The sequence below is a fragment of the Manis javanica genome, chromosome 11 (genome assembly GCF_040802235.1).
Source record: "Manis javanica isolate MJ-LG chromosome 11, MJ_LKY, whole genome shotgun sequence".
In the NCBI taxonomy this organism is placed as follows: domain Eukaryota; kingdom Metazoa; phylum Chordata; class Mammalia; order Pholidota; family Manidae; genus Manis; species Manis javanica.
In genome coordinates, this window is record NC_133166.1 from 28,671,850 (window position 1) to 28,686,780 (window position 14,931).

The 14,931-nt window shown below is 46.6% G+C and overlaps 1 protein-coding gene across 16 annotated transcripts in view; it reads left to right on the top strand.

Moving 5' to 3' along the window:
* The window catches only part of LOC108385276 (liprin-beta-2), a 194,181-nt gene that overhangs the window by 14,430 nt on the left and 164,820 nt on the right, over positions 1-14,931 (top strand). Inside the window, exon 3 of one of the 16 annotated variants that reach the window (XM_017674581.3) lies at positions 7,349-9,144. The exons of 13 other annotated variants lie outside the window; for them this stretch is intronic. In XM_017674581.3, the coding sequence (XP_017530070.3) occupies positions 7,349-8,139 (791 nt within the window). In that variant the 3' untranslated portion in view covers positions 8,140-9,144. Of the gene's footprint in view, positions 1-7,348; positions 9,145-11,780; positions 11,962-14,931 lie in introns of those variants that run through there. 2 more of the 16 variants (XM_073216105.1, XM_073216099.1) reach the window with 2 other exon arrangements.

Sequence of the window (14,931 nt, forward strand, 5' to 3'; positions counted from 1 at the left end):
ATATTCCCTTCATGAGAAACTTGGGTCATATTTTTAAATGAAATAATGGATTTGAAAGTATCTTAAGAGCTTTCAAGTACTTTACAAATTATTGTTTACTTAAGACAGGCCTGTGGTCAGAACTCTAGATGTGCAGTGCTATTTAGTCCCTAGAAAAACATGTACTTAAATGAAGCTATTTTCCTTATTAATTCAAAAGGTACTTACTGAACCCACAGCACTGACTTAGGCCATTGGGTATAATAGCAGACAGGCCCCACAGTCTAGTGGAGGGTACAGATAACATCATTACAAAATGGGATAAGTGATCTCATGGAATAAGATGCTATAGAAGATCATTTTACATTTAGACATAGCAGTCACAGGAAGCCTCTTCAGGAGAGTTGATACTGAAACAGATTTGAAGGATGAGTAGGAGCAGACTGTAGGAAGATCAAGGAAAAGAGTACTCCAGGCAGAAGGAACTTCAAGTGCAAGAGCCCTGAGGCAGAAAAAAGCTTGACATATCCCAGAATAGCAAGAAAGCCAGTGGGATCACAGTGCAGTGAGCAAGGGGCTGTGGAGTGGAGGGCAGAGTCCCAGAGACAGGCAGCAGCCGAATCAGGTAGGTCCTTTAGGTCAGGGTAAGGGGCTAGGATTTTATCCCACATGTGATAGCAGGAAGGGCTTTGCAGGTCAGTCACATACTTTATGTTTTAAGGTAGACCACTCCTACTGCTTTGTGGAGACAATACCTAGGCAAAAAAGAGTAAAATCAGGGAGACAAATTAGTGACTATGTAGTAGTCTAGACAAGACATGAAGACCCACAGAGCAGAGGTGAAGAGGGGGTGGAAAGAGGAGGAGAGAGACATATTTGAGTATTTTAACTTAAGTATAGCACCATAATTTAAAGGCAAGTTTTATTGTCAGAACTTACTGGTGTTGGGGAGGTGGAGGGAAAGGAATCAGGGATGACTTCCAGGGAAGAAACTTGGTTGATGGTCTTGCCTGAAATAGGAAGAGTAGAGAGAGAGAGAGTTTGGGGGATAAAAACAAGGATTCTGCTTTGAATGGATTAAGTTTGAAGATACCCAAGTAGGGACACTGGAGTAGGCAGTGGGTAGATGAGTTTGGGACTAAGCAGACATCCAGGTAGAACATCACTCCAGATACAAATTTGGAATTCATCATTATTTAGAATTTACATGGTATTCAGAGCCATGAGACAGACTGAGGTGACTTGGACAGTGGTTGTAGACAGAAAGGAAGAGATGTACAGACAGAGTACTTAGGGTGGAAGATGAGAAGGAACCAGCAGTGGGTACCAACAACAAAAAATCCAAGAAGACTGGAGGACAAACAGAAGGAGGGGTGTTCCAGAATCAAGAGAAGAGTTTCAAGGGGAGGTAATGGTCAAGTAATCAAATTTTGCTGAGAAGTTGATTAGGATGAAGACTGAGAATTGACCCTTGGACTTGGAAACACGGAGGTTGTTGGTAACTTGAACCAGAACTGATTCAGTAGAGGGCACAAGAGGGTGCAGGCTGGCGGAGGACTGAAGCTTGACTGGAGTGGCCTAGCAGATAATCGGAGGTGAGGAAACAGCTCTGCCCAGGAGTTGTATTATTAAGTGAAATAGAGAAACAGGGTCATCCTAGAAATTTCTGTTTGTTTATGGAGAGGAATGATCTAGTAGGGTGTGAGAGACTATTGAGGCAGGAAAAAAGACATAGTTTCAGGTGCTAAATCCTTGAGTAGGTGAGAGGGGATGAAATCCATTGCAAAAATAAAGGGAGCCACCACATCGCTAGTCGTCAGAGAAATGCAAATTAAAACCACAATGAGATATCACCTCACACCAGTAAGGATCGCTACCATCCAAAAGACAAACAACAACAAATGTTGGCGAGGTTGTGGAGAAAGGGGAACCCTCCTACACTGCTGGTGGGAATGTAAATTAGTTCAACCATTGTGGAAAGCAGTATGGAGATTCCTCAAAATGCTCAAAATAGAAATCCCATTTGACCCAGGAATTCCACTTCTAGGAATTTACCCTAAGAATGCAGCAGCCCAGTTTGAAAAAGACAGATGCACCCCTATGTTTATTGCAGCACTATTTACAATAGCCAAGAAATGGAAGCAATCTAAGTGTCCATCAGTAGATGAATGGATAAAGATGATGTGGTACATATACACAATAGAATATTATTCAGCCATAAGAAGAAAACAAATTCTACCATTTGCAACAACATGGATGGAGCTAGAGGGTATTATGCTCAGTGAAATAAGCCAGGTGGAGAGAGACAAGTACCAAATGATTTCACTCATATGTGGAGTATAAGAACAAAGAAAAACTGAAGGAACAAAGCAGCAGCGCAATCACAGAACCCAAGAATGGACTAACAGTTACCAAAGGGAAAGGGACTGGGGAGGATGGGTGGGAAGGGAGGGATAAGGGTGGGGAAAAAGAAAGGGGGCATTACAATTAGCATGTATAATGTGGTGGGGCATGGGGAGGGCTGTCCAACACAGAGAAGACAAGTAGGGATTCTGCAGCATCTTATTACACTGATGGACAGTGACTATAATGGGGTTTGTGGGGGGGACTTGGTGAAGGGGGGAGCCTAGTAAACATAATGTTCTTCATGTAATTGTAGATTAATGATACCAAAATAAAAATTAATTAATCAATTAATTAATTAAAAAAAGAAAACCTTCAAAAATCCTTTCAGGGTGCTTGTATAGGTGAGCGTGACTGGTGTGCGAGTGGTGCGGGGTACGGCCGGGCCCTGACTGCCCACTGCCTCCCAGCACTGGCGGCCCTCTTGGCTCTGGCTGCAGGTGGGTGGCCTTGTGGATAAAATGAAAGTTCCTGTGGCCAGGATTCTCACCTGGCCCTGGTTGGCTAGCTCACTACACACATGTGGGCAATACATTGTTATTGACTCTGTATAAAGAGCACTGCCCAGTGCTCTGGGCAACATAGTGGCATGGCTGCAAGACTGCAGGAGAGCAGAGCAAAGGCTGGAGTGGTGAGAGCGCTGAGGACAGAGGCCCAGAGGACGGCTGTGCGGACAGAGGGGCCCAGGGGCAGAGACCAGCTTGCTGCATGCAGATGCGCTCTGAGCGAATGGGATTCTAGTGACTGACCTGCCATGTGGAAATAAAGTTGGGTATAAACCTTTCACCCCCAAAAAAATAAAAATAAAAAAATGAAGGGAGCCAGAGGGAAGGCAGAGAATATGGTTTCAGATGCAACTGACTGGTAGATTTTGTGGATGGGACATCCATTCATTCATTCATTTATTTATTCAGCAAATACTGGTCTGCTGTGCACTGGTTGCTCTTCTAGGTGTTAAGGTGTACAGCAGTGAATGAAACAAGTAAGAAAGCTCATGGCTTTATGAAGTTTACATTCTACTGAGGGAAGTCAAACAGTAATATGTTAACTGATCAATTTATACTATGTCAGAAAGAAGATAATAAGCATTATGAAGGAAAATGGACTAGAGTAAAGGGGTTATGGAGAGTTGGAGAAGAGGGCTGCCATTTTTCCAGGGTGGTCAGAAAAGGCCTGCATGATCAGGGAGCATATGAGAACAGACATAGCAGAATTGAGGGAGGAAGCTCTGTAGATATCCTAGGGAAGATGATTCCAAGCAGAGCAAACAGAAAGTGTCCAAATCCTGAGGCAGGAGTGTGCTTGGCACCATTTGAGGAACAGCAAGGAGACCAGTGTGGCTGAACTAAATGAACAAAGTGGGCAAGTTTTAGGAGATAAGGCCAGAGAGACTGCGGAGGGGGCTGCTCACACAAGGCCTGGAAGGTAAAGGCTTGACCTTTACTCTGAGTGAGATGAGAAGTCACTGGCGAGTTTTGAGCAGATATGATCTTACATTTTAAAGGGTCCCTCTGGCTGCTCTGGAGAATGCACTGTGGGAGTCAAGTAAGGAAGTGTTGCCAGCGTGTGGGGAGCTATTGCTGTAATCCAGGCAGGAGATGATGTAGTTCTCTGCTTCTGTTTTCTCAGTGACATGAGAGGCAAGATCTTCATATAAGAGTGAGGAGGGTCTGAGGGAGGCAAGAGAGAAGAGAAGGTGCAGTAATAGTGGGCGATGCATTCACTAAGGACCTGTGGTGGGGCTGCCACTCACACAGCTGGCAGGAAGAAGCAGTTTGATAAAATGCTTACTTACCCCAGAACCGCTGGGACTTCTCTGCCTGTGCGCCTCTCTCTTCCTTAGGTCCAGGTTCTTTCCCTTCACCCTGTTCTTGTCTTCTGACTCTAGTTGGCCTAGAGAACCCAACCGCTTATTAAGAACATGACAACCTACTAGCACATTCACCTTCTATACCAAAGTCTTTCAAAGGACTCAGGGGAGGCCCTGAGAGTGCTCAGTTCCCCCCAGAGACTGTTGTATGTCTGACTTCATTCCACTACCTCACCTTCCAGCAGTCACTGAGAGAGGCCTGTGGCATGCCCATGCTCTAATTAAGATCATCCTCTCATGTGCTTGACACAGACCTCAGCAGGACTTGAGGGAGACCCACTGGGGTCCTCATGCTCCTACTAAGCCACACTCCCTGCCTCCATGACACTGCTCACCTCACCAGAGACCAACAAGTCCGTGATTAGAACTGCTGACCCACTTTTCCTGAAATGAACAGTAGAACTATTTTGATCTTGACCTGTAACCCTCTTTAAGTTGGGTACCCGAGAATTCCAATATTCTAAGGTCATCTGGGAGATACCATACTTAAGGGCCAGGTGGAAATGGCTTACACCAGTTCTGTCCACATCCCATTGGACAGAACACAGGTCGGTGTGTGAACCTAACTACAAAGGAGGCTGTGAATGTATAACCAGGGAAAAGGAAAATGAAATGGCATTTGATGAACACAGACACTGTCTCTGCCATAAGCAGTCAGAGAAGAAACAAGTAGGAGGCACACACAGAGGCAGTGGTGATACAAAGATCAAGGGAAAAGAAATCTTCAAGAAGGAGGAACTGATCAATACTGTCATGCTACAGAAAGATCAAGGAAGATCAAGAAGATCAAGGACATTAAAGATATGATTTTTCAGTTAGGACTTCCTTGGTAACATTATAAAGGAAAATTTCTGTGGAATTAAAGAATGGAAGGGGAAGAAGAGGATACAGAGAGCATAGACTATTCTGTAGGAGAACGTAGCTCTATACAATGTTGGCAAGAGATAGTGAAGTTACTAGAAAAGGATGCCTAACTGAAGAAGAATTGTTTTTTAATATAGGAAAGATGTTTACAAGTTAAGGAACTTGTAGTGAAGGGAGAAATTAAATATAATAGTAAGATAATTCATTGAGGGAGTCTAGAAGAATCCAAGAAAGGATGAGATCACAGCACAAGGGAATGTGTTGGTCTCTGATAGGAGGAATGACATGGTCCCATCTAAGATGTGTGGGAGGGTAGCAGGGTAGGAACAACTGAAGAGAAGTTTACAAGTGAAGGACAGGAAGTGGGAGGGAGTTCACGTCTAATGGTATTTATTTTTTCAGAGGAGTTCATCTGCTGTTAGTGAAGGGACTGATGAAGTAGTGGTCAGGGCAGGGGGAAGATTTAAGATACCTGCTGTGTGACAGATGGGGAGCTAACCATGGACAGCTGAATGGTATTTAGGGCTCAGCTGAGGTTGGAGACCCCTTAAGTATAAGGGCACCAGTATACACCAATGTGAAATTTTCTCCACCATCACACACTGTCTAGGACAGGGGCAGATGTTTGAACTGATCCAGGACCAGGGATCTTCATAGAGTGGCTGCTGTGGAATAAATAACTAGGGGTTTGTGGGTGCTGGTGCTGGTGAGGGAGATATTACAGTGGTCCAGGTTGGACAGGAAAGGAAGCTAACAGCCTGGGAGAAAGCAGAGGCCAAGGGGTTGGAGGGCAGGAGGAAATGGGAAAGCAGAGGAGGTAAGAGCAAAGACGTGAGAAATAACAGGGTAAGATATTGTTGCAGAGTGTGGGATATGGAGCTTTATATTCTAATATAGAGCAGTTCCATGGGAGGGGCTTGCTATAGTGGTTTGAAAGAAAGGAGCCATGGAGTCGTGATGTATATGAGTAGTGTCCTGGGGAATAGTCAGTGATTTGGACTAGAAGGGGTTGAAAGCATGAGGAAGGATGGAGGCAGAAGAATAATAGTCTGAAGTGGCAGTGAGGAGCTGGAAAAAATTAAAACTCCTTTCACTTCATCATTTTCCACCATTTTATACCCTTATCCTATTTGGATTATAGAAATTCTCTCCTAATTGGTTTCCCTGATTTCTCTCTCTCTCCCATGTATCCATCATCCACCCAACTACCAGCTTAGTTAATCTTACAGAACAAGCCTTGACATGTCTCCCTCTTGCTCAGAAACTCAAGTAGCTCCTATGGAATGAAATCCAGATTACTTAGCCCCATCCTCAAAGTTCCAGGCACAGAGCTGGTTTCAATCTACCACTTCGTCTAATGTATCTAGTTTGAGGCAGTATCAAGTATTTAGCTTGTAGTAGTTTAAGCTGTATACTACCTTACTGACATTGATCTTGAAGGACTTTCTCAAATGTGGTTTTGTTAACTGTGGGGACCATCTCAGTGAGGCATCCTTCAAGGGTCAATTCAAATGCAGATCATCTCTTGCCTCAAATGACATCTCCATTCTCGGTTCTGCTGTAAAAGTCACTTTAAGCTTTATGTTCTAGTTAGTCATGCACTTTGTAAGCAAGAACCATTCCTAATTTGTCATCGCATTTCAGAGAATACCTAGTTCAGTCTCTCGCCCTTTGTATGAGCAGTGCCTGCTGACTAAATGCATGCCTGCATTCCTGAATAAACAAATGAACTGGAGGAGTAGACCTCTGCTAATGTTCTAGGAGTAATAAGGACTAGAATCTTTCACTAGAAGGTGATCTCCTCAAGGTTTACGGTTGATATTGTATTTGTCATCCTCAGTGAAACTGAAGACTGTTCTGTGAGCATTGCGAGCTAAGTACACAATAGATACCCAATAAAATCTTGGCAAATGGAAGTGAATTTGGTGGCTTCACACCTAAGTTCTTCTCACTCTGTCCACCTCGAGTGCTCTGGAGAGGGACGAACAGGGTTTCTGAAGCAGGAAATAGCTGTTCCTATCCTGACTTGAACAAAATGCTGATTCAGAACAGGAACTCCCTTAACAGAGAGCCATTTATGCAATTCTTGATCCATTTAATTATACCATCAATTTTGATTGATCTATGTGTGATAACTTTATTCTGGACACCAAATGAAAAGAAAGCAATGTGTGAGAAAAGCAGACACCTCATGTTCATAAAAGTAACCTACTTTTTCTCCTGTTTGAACAGGCTGTGACAACTTGCTGATGGGCATAAAGTCTCTGAAAATAGTGAAGAAGACTATGGACACAGATGGCTCTTGGATGAAAGATGCTACTGGCAGCTCTCCAAAGATTTATTTCTTTATTGGGTCCAGAAACAAAACTGTTTGGGAATTCGCAAACATGCGGGCATTCATGGAGGATGGCACCAAGCCAGCACCCCGGAAGCTGATGCTAACACATTCCTGGCAGGGAACGGGCCAAGTGGTCTACAAAGGTTTTCTATTTTTTCACAACCAAGGGACTCCCAATGAGATCATCAAATATAATCTGCAGAAGAGGACTGTGGAAGATCGAATGCTGCTCCCAGGAGGGGCAGGCCGTGCGCTGGTCTACCAGCACTCCCCTTCCACATACATTGACCTGGCTGTGGATGAGCATGGGCTCTGGGCCATCCATTCGGGGCCAGGCATCTATGGCCATTTGGTTCTCACAAAACTTGAGCCTGACACGCTAGGAGTGGAACACTCCTGGGATACTCCATGCAGAAGCCAGGATGCTGAGGCCTCATTCCTCTTGTGTGGGGTTCTCTATGTGGTCTATAGCTCTGGTGGCCATGGCCCCCACCGCATCACCTGTGTCTATGATCCACTGGGCACCATTAGTGAGGAAGATCTGCCCAACTTGTTCTTCCCCAGACGGCCAAGAAGTCACTCCATGATCCATTACAACCCCAAAGATAAGCAGCTGTATGCATGGAATGATGGAAACCAGATTGTTTACAAACTCCAGACAAAGAGAAAGCAGCCTATGGAGTAATGCATTACAGCCGGAAAGAGTGAGAGTTCTGTGGCCGTGGACGCTGCTCTCCAGGACACTGAGGCCAAACCCCCTTTGCAATACAGTATTGCTCTAGGCACATGCAAGGGTTGAGTCTAAAAGTGGGAATTGGGAATGCATATGCATTCTTTCCAAGATGTTAGGCCTTTAGTCTCTCCCAGGAGCTTAAATTTTAATTCCGATCAGAAATTTCAACAACCTCCGTTGCCCATCCCAACCTCCTGGCTCTCAAGGACTTCTGCATTCTGATCTAGCTTACTTCCAGCCTTTTCTTTTACTAGCATTTATTCTAATGGCCCCCTGCAACCACCCAGCAATTAGAAATGTAGGCCACCCCCTAATATTCGTGGCTTTTCTCTCTTCTAGTCTTTGCTCAAGCTCTTTCTGCTCACAAATGTCTTGATATTCTTTCACTTTCCACTGCTCAACTAGTGTACTATTTCTTGTTGATGTTGTTAATCTGTTTCCCCTGGCTCCACCCCTCCACCAAATGAGGCTAGTATAATAATAAGTAAAATCATTAACATTTGAATACCACTTTCCAGTTACAAAATGTTTGCACCTATGTTACATCATTTAATTCTCACTTTACCCTTGTGAGATATGCAGAACAAGTCTTTATAATTTCGTTTTCAGAGATGAGGAATGTTCAGGTGAGCCATTCAAGGTAACAGCCACAAAATGAAGACAGAGCTAGTTAATGCTGCAAATCCTAGTCTTTCCATTGTCCAAGAAAACATTAAGTAGGTAGGTTTCTTTGCCCAACCTTTTATAAGCAGTATGTTCATCATGTCATCCTAAAAATAGTTGTGTGCCCCTTTAGCCAGTAATCATGTCTGCACAAGACCTTCCTATAGGCTTTTCAAAAGTTACTTCCTCCAGAAACCAGCCCAAGGGCGAGGACCCCACCTGCATCCTCATCATGTCTTACCTTTCTTTGTGTCTCTCTTCTTGCTTGAAATACAATAAAACTAAGCAAATAAGCTTCATGGGGTTAATTTGCCTGTGTGCCTCAGCATATAGGCTTGTGGGGAGTGCTTGCTGCCTGTGCTGGGGTGCACCATGAACCATCCCCAATGCAGCTAGGCCCTTGATAAATATTCTGAAATCTGATGGAAACCAGGCAGCAGGTAAGTGATTCCTTGCCACAACAGTGTGCCAGGTGGCCCAGGAGACAGAGGGCAGCTGCACCTGTCCAGAGGAGCTTCTTCCAAATCCTCCCCATGCTCTGTCCGGTTCAGCCCAGTTTGGGTCCCAGGTGCTGGCTGTGGTGCCAGCCTGTGTCCAGGGCTGAGGCCTCTGCCTCTCCAGGGTGGTCACGTGACAGGGCTCATTTCGTGTGCTTGCAGCTCTCCTCAACTCTGCCCGGCTCAGGCTGGGGCCAGAGGCCATGGAGAGGCCTTTCCTCCCCCCATAGTACTTGAATAGATCTTAATCAAAATGGAATTATTCACCCCATGGATACAGCACAATTACCCACAGGGCTCATAGAGTGATACAGGAAGCCCCAGTCTGCTGTGGAACGAGGCAGATATGAGTAAATACAGGGTGGTGTTGCCCTCTCCATGTTGGTGACATTACCTTCCCCACGGGTAAAAAAATATTAGATAGTTCATGGGGACGAGGAATACACACTGCCTCACTGGAGAGGGTAGAGTGTAATTACAGTGATTGGGATTATGTGCGAGTCCTGCACTCACATTCCTTTGGAGGCACAGAGGAGAGGTTGCCTTTCATATGTGATACCCTTTGATTTGACAGTCTGCCTACTATCCTGGTGCCTTACATTCCTGCAGCTAGAATCACTCATTTAAGTCAAGACAAATTCTCCAGGAAGCCCCCATTAATATGCCACTTTGTTTCCTGGGAGCTAGGGCAGGACAGCACACAGGCCCCTGAACACTTTCTTGGGCTTCTTTCAGGTGAACTGGTCAGCCCTGGGGTCTCCTGTTGGATTTTAATCTGGACTGTAGTGACCTTTACCAGTGGTTTTTAAACTTTATTGCATATGAGAATCCCGGGAGGAGCTTTTTAAAATCCAAAAGCCAGGCCATACTCCCAGACTGTTAAATCAGAACATCTAGGGCTGGGGAACTTGGACATCAGCATTTTTTAAGGTCTCTCCCCTAGTGTTTCCATAGCACAAATAAGCTTGAGAGTCAGGGACCTAGACCCTTTTTTAAAAGTGATTTTTAAAAAGTAATTGTACAGTTCTAAGAACAGACCAGCATTTTCAAGGGGGTGAGGTCAGGGCAGTGGATCCACTGGGGCAATAACATGTAGGATTTGGAATCAGTCATGAACTTGTGTGAACTAAAGCAGGCAGGTCTATGAAAGCCTCTCTGCTGCTATTTTAAGGAAGTGAAAGAGAACTGAAGGGTGTCCTGTTGTAACACAACTCTCGTGGGCCCCAGCCCTTGGGCTGCTTTTGGCCATGTTCCTGCAGGGACCAGAGTCTCCTATTTGCCAGGGTGGCTTAAGTTCTATAAACATGTAAAAGTCTTCTGGGTACCCTGGCAATTTCAGATGACCACAGTAATTTGAAAGAAGATGTATCTTGTGGAGTTTGTCCACTCTCTAGCCTGTAGAAACAGATGAAAACAGGCCAGAGCTGTATGACTCCTGCCAGAGCTGGGGACTATGCCAGGGTCCCTAGTGTTGGTGCCATCTGGGGTCCACAGGTATTTTAATTAGCTAAACTGAGCAACCAGGCTCTTGAGGCCCAGGCAAGGCAAAGACCTAGCAGTACAACCAATGGGTATGCAGGCCATACACTGGGGAGGACTTTGGACTAGGTCTCTAGGGCCCAGTCCTGCTCAATTCTAGAACCCTTTCCTGTGGTGAGAGGTCACCAAAGCTTTTCTTGGGCTTATGGAACCCCTCCTTGGTGCTGGGCACGGAAAAGCGCTTCTCGTCCTCAGCTCTCACAAGGCTGGGCTCCAGTGCCTTTAGTTGGTGCTGACCACTAGAGGGACCTCCGCCCCAGGTCGTGAGGTGCAAGCTCAGCCGGACCCTAGGGTGACTCAGAGCCTTCCTGACTGGGGACGCTCAGAGACAAGGAAAGAGGCTGCCCTCGGGACCACCATAATTTGGATGGGTTCGCACGGGTCCGAGAAGTCTGGACACCCGAAGAGTTGCTGCCTGGGGTGTGCCCCTAAGAGGTTTTTCTGTGGCTTCTTTCTCTTTGCAATTCTCGACACAAATTCGTTTTCTGCTTCCTCGTTTTCATTCTCTACTGCCGGGTGCGGGTGCGGGTGCAGGAGGCCTGGAGAAGCCCAAAGCCTGAGCAGCCCTAGTACCTGCAACTGCCCGGCGGCCTCCTTGGGGCCGGAAGGGTGCGCGAGGGGGGAGGTGACAGGAGCAGGGTGGGACTCGGAGGGGGCGCAGTCTGCGGGAGAGGCGGGGCTTGGGGACCTAGAGCCAGGTCCAGGGGGCGGAGGCGGGTCAACGCAGGCTCGAAGGGGCGGGGCTGGCGAGGCCGGTCCGGGCGAAAGGGAACCTTTGGCGAACCGGTACCTGCCGGCCGCCCACGTGCCGGAGAGGGAGGAGCAGCAGCAGAGGGCGGCCCCAGGGGAAGGAGGCGGGGAAAGCGGGCGCTGCGGGACGGGCATCCTGTGGGTCCCCGCCCCCGTCACGTGGGCTCCAGACCCGGCCGCTGCCGGTCGGCCGGCTGGTTGGTCGGTCCGTTGGTCGGTGGGTCAGTGCCCTGCATCTCGGTTCTCGGCTCTCAGGTTCGGAGGTGGGTGGGTTACGGGAGTGGCCCGCACACCTGAGCTGCCTGGAGAGGAGCCGCGCACCCAGGTCAGTGGGCTCTCCCCACTCCCCCAGGCCCCCTGCGCGGTCCGGAGTGGGAGCCCCCGCAGGAGCATTGCCTAGGAAACCGAGAGCTCCCAAGTCCGAGAACCACTCGAGGAGTGGGGGCAGTGCCAGTAAGGGCCCCGGAGCGTGTCCCAGGCACTAGGACGGAGATCCTACTCTACTACTCTGGCTAAAAGACTGGGAGGAGGGAGTAACTCGTGTGGATTTGCACCGAATCTCCACCTAGCGCTGCCTGGGATCTACAGACCGTCCGTCCGCGCCTCTACAGGTGCCGGGGTGGCCGCTGGAGGTGCGCAGAATAGTCGGTCACTTCAGTTCTGTGCTGCCTGGCAGAGCTCCGCTCAGGCAGCTGACGCAGCGGCGTAGTCTAGAGAGCCCAAGGTGGTCGGGAAGCAAATGTATGCTCGGGTGGGTCCACGCGCAACGCCTTGACCGAGACCAACTTTATAGTGTAATTGGAAAAATGTAACATGCTTTTCAAAATCTCAAGCCACTGCGTCCCATTAGACTGCCAGATGTGGATGGCCCTGTTTGAAAGTGGGGGCTTCTGTCCTTCATGGCATCCTTACTCTAGGCCCCCAGTTTTTCCTCAGATGAACATGAGATTGTATTTCAAAGATCAGAACTTTCAGAAATTTCATAGGATTGAAACAAGTATTCTAGCTTGTGTTTAATCCTCTTAAAAACAAATCCAGACTATTATATTTTTACTTTTAGAGCAGCTGGATATTTGCTATAGATCTGTCTCCCTTTCCATGTTTTGTTCTACTTACCATCTTTCTCTTCATCGTTCTCCTTCCTGTCCTAGTTCCTTAATTGATAATAGTACAAGTCTGAAGTGTTTCCAAATTCCTTGTTGTATTTTGGATAGTTAAATGCCCAACTACATTACAAGATAGTTGGCTGTGCACAAAATTCATCTTTAGCATGTTCAGTCTTTTGTATATTAAAAAGGGAAATATTTGATTTAGAGATTATTCCTCTTTTGGACTTAAGAGAGGCAGTCCATTTGTATTCTGCTTAAATTCATATTTAAGCGACTTTGAAGGGGGAGATGAGGGAGATTGGTGAATTTCTCACTGCATTCATCCATGATTTTATTTAATGTTGTTATTATTATTACTTTGAGATTTGGTGATGTGTCGGTTATTACCTTATACTACTGAGGAAACAAACTGAGAATCAAGGTCCTTTCTTATTGGGACAGCTCCGGCCAGTATGGTGACTTTAAGTAGAATGAGGTAAATGCCATGAGGAGGTAAGAGCAAAGAGTTGTGGAGTTCCTGTCTTTCATCTAAGCAGGGAAAATCTGGGATAATTTCAAGAAGGGAGTCACATAATTTCAAGATGGATCTCAAAGGAGGCCTACTGAGTTTCTTCTCCAGGGAGAGGGGATAGAGCATGGCCTGGTCCAGGAAAGCTGTATAGGCAGGCAAGCCGGCTAGCTGTTGAGAAGTGGCAGGTGGTCCACATTGGCACCTATGGTGAGTGGTAGCCAATAAATCTAGTGAGAAACATGAAACATGGACCCAGCGGACCCTGAACTCCAGGCCTGAATGCTGAAGTCTGGACTTTGTCTGAAAGCATGGGAGCCAATAACAAGTTTTAGGCAGGGGGTTGATTCATGGTTCTGTGACCTTCTCAGAGTCAGGGACCTTGGCCCTTGACCCTCCCAATCCCTAGCTTCATGTGGAAAAAATCCAGTAAATATTTGTGGAATGGTAACACTTTAGAGCTGGGCTTCTTAGCCTTTAACAAGCTTAAGGATCTTGTTCAAATGCAGATTCTGATTCCTAGGTCAGGCAGGGGTGGGACCTGACCTTCTGCACTGATAACAAGTTACACCATGGAGCCCTGCCTCCACTGGCTATAGCAAGAATTAAGAGCAGTAGTTTGCAAACCTGGCTGTGCCTCAGAATCGCCCCTGGGAGTTTTTAAACTTTTCAGGTTACGTAAATCTGGGGTGTTTTTACCAAGTTCCCCCAGGTGACTGAGGAAGGCCAGGTGGGTGCTGCTGTAGTGGATTCGGGCAGTTCTGTGGGAAGCCGTGACCAGAGGGAAAAGACACTGGAGATGGAGAGTCCAGTTAGAACACTGGGAGGTAAATCAGGACAGAAGTGATGGGCCTGAGAGAGTGGGACAGGTGGGAGACACCCCAGGGAGAATCTGTAAAATGGGGGGCCAGGGAGTAGGCAGTGTCAGTCTGTAGGCTGACTTAGTCTTCAGAAGTGAGGAGGAAGGAACAATTCTGAGAGAATTCAGCTTCAAATGAGGAGTGGCATGACCTTTGGACTATAACACTTGGGGTAAAATTTGGAAGTTGTTTTTTGCTGGGCCATCAGAATATTTTTTCCTGAAATATAAAATTTTGATGTCACTCCCCTGCTTACAGTCCTCTGGTGTATCCCCTATTGCACAATGAGTTAATGTGAACACAACTGATGAAGAGGCACTTAAACATTTATTAAGTTCCAACTCTGCACCCCCATTCAAGAAGTGACATGCAGGGGAAAAAAAAGATGTGCCCTGTCATCACCACTTGGTGTGGCCACAACTAGACAAACTCTCAGCAGCTCTGCGTCTTCCTGAGTCACGGTTTTTCATGCGTTGTCCTCCTCAGGGCAGTTCCACTTTAGATTTCCTGGCATCGTTCTTTGGTTTCAACCCTGGTGTCATTTACATGTCTTTGTTTTTGCAGAATCCACAGGTGGTTTCAGAAAGGTGGGCTGGATCCCTTATAGACTCTGAAAGCAGGTCTTGTTTGGCCTTGCGGATCTCACAGGGTCCATTCTTAGCTCTCACAGACCTGGTAAATAGTGTGCTAGGAGATGCTGTCCTAGAGTAATCCTCGATGCTGAGCTTGAGACCCAGATCTCCTCAAGGCCTTGTGAGTTCCAGCGGGCTGCTAGCTCTCAACTTTGTCTTCAGGGAATTTCTGATTTGTGTTTAGCG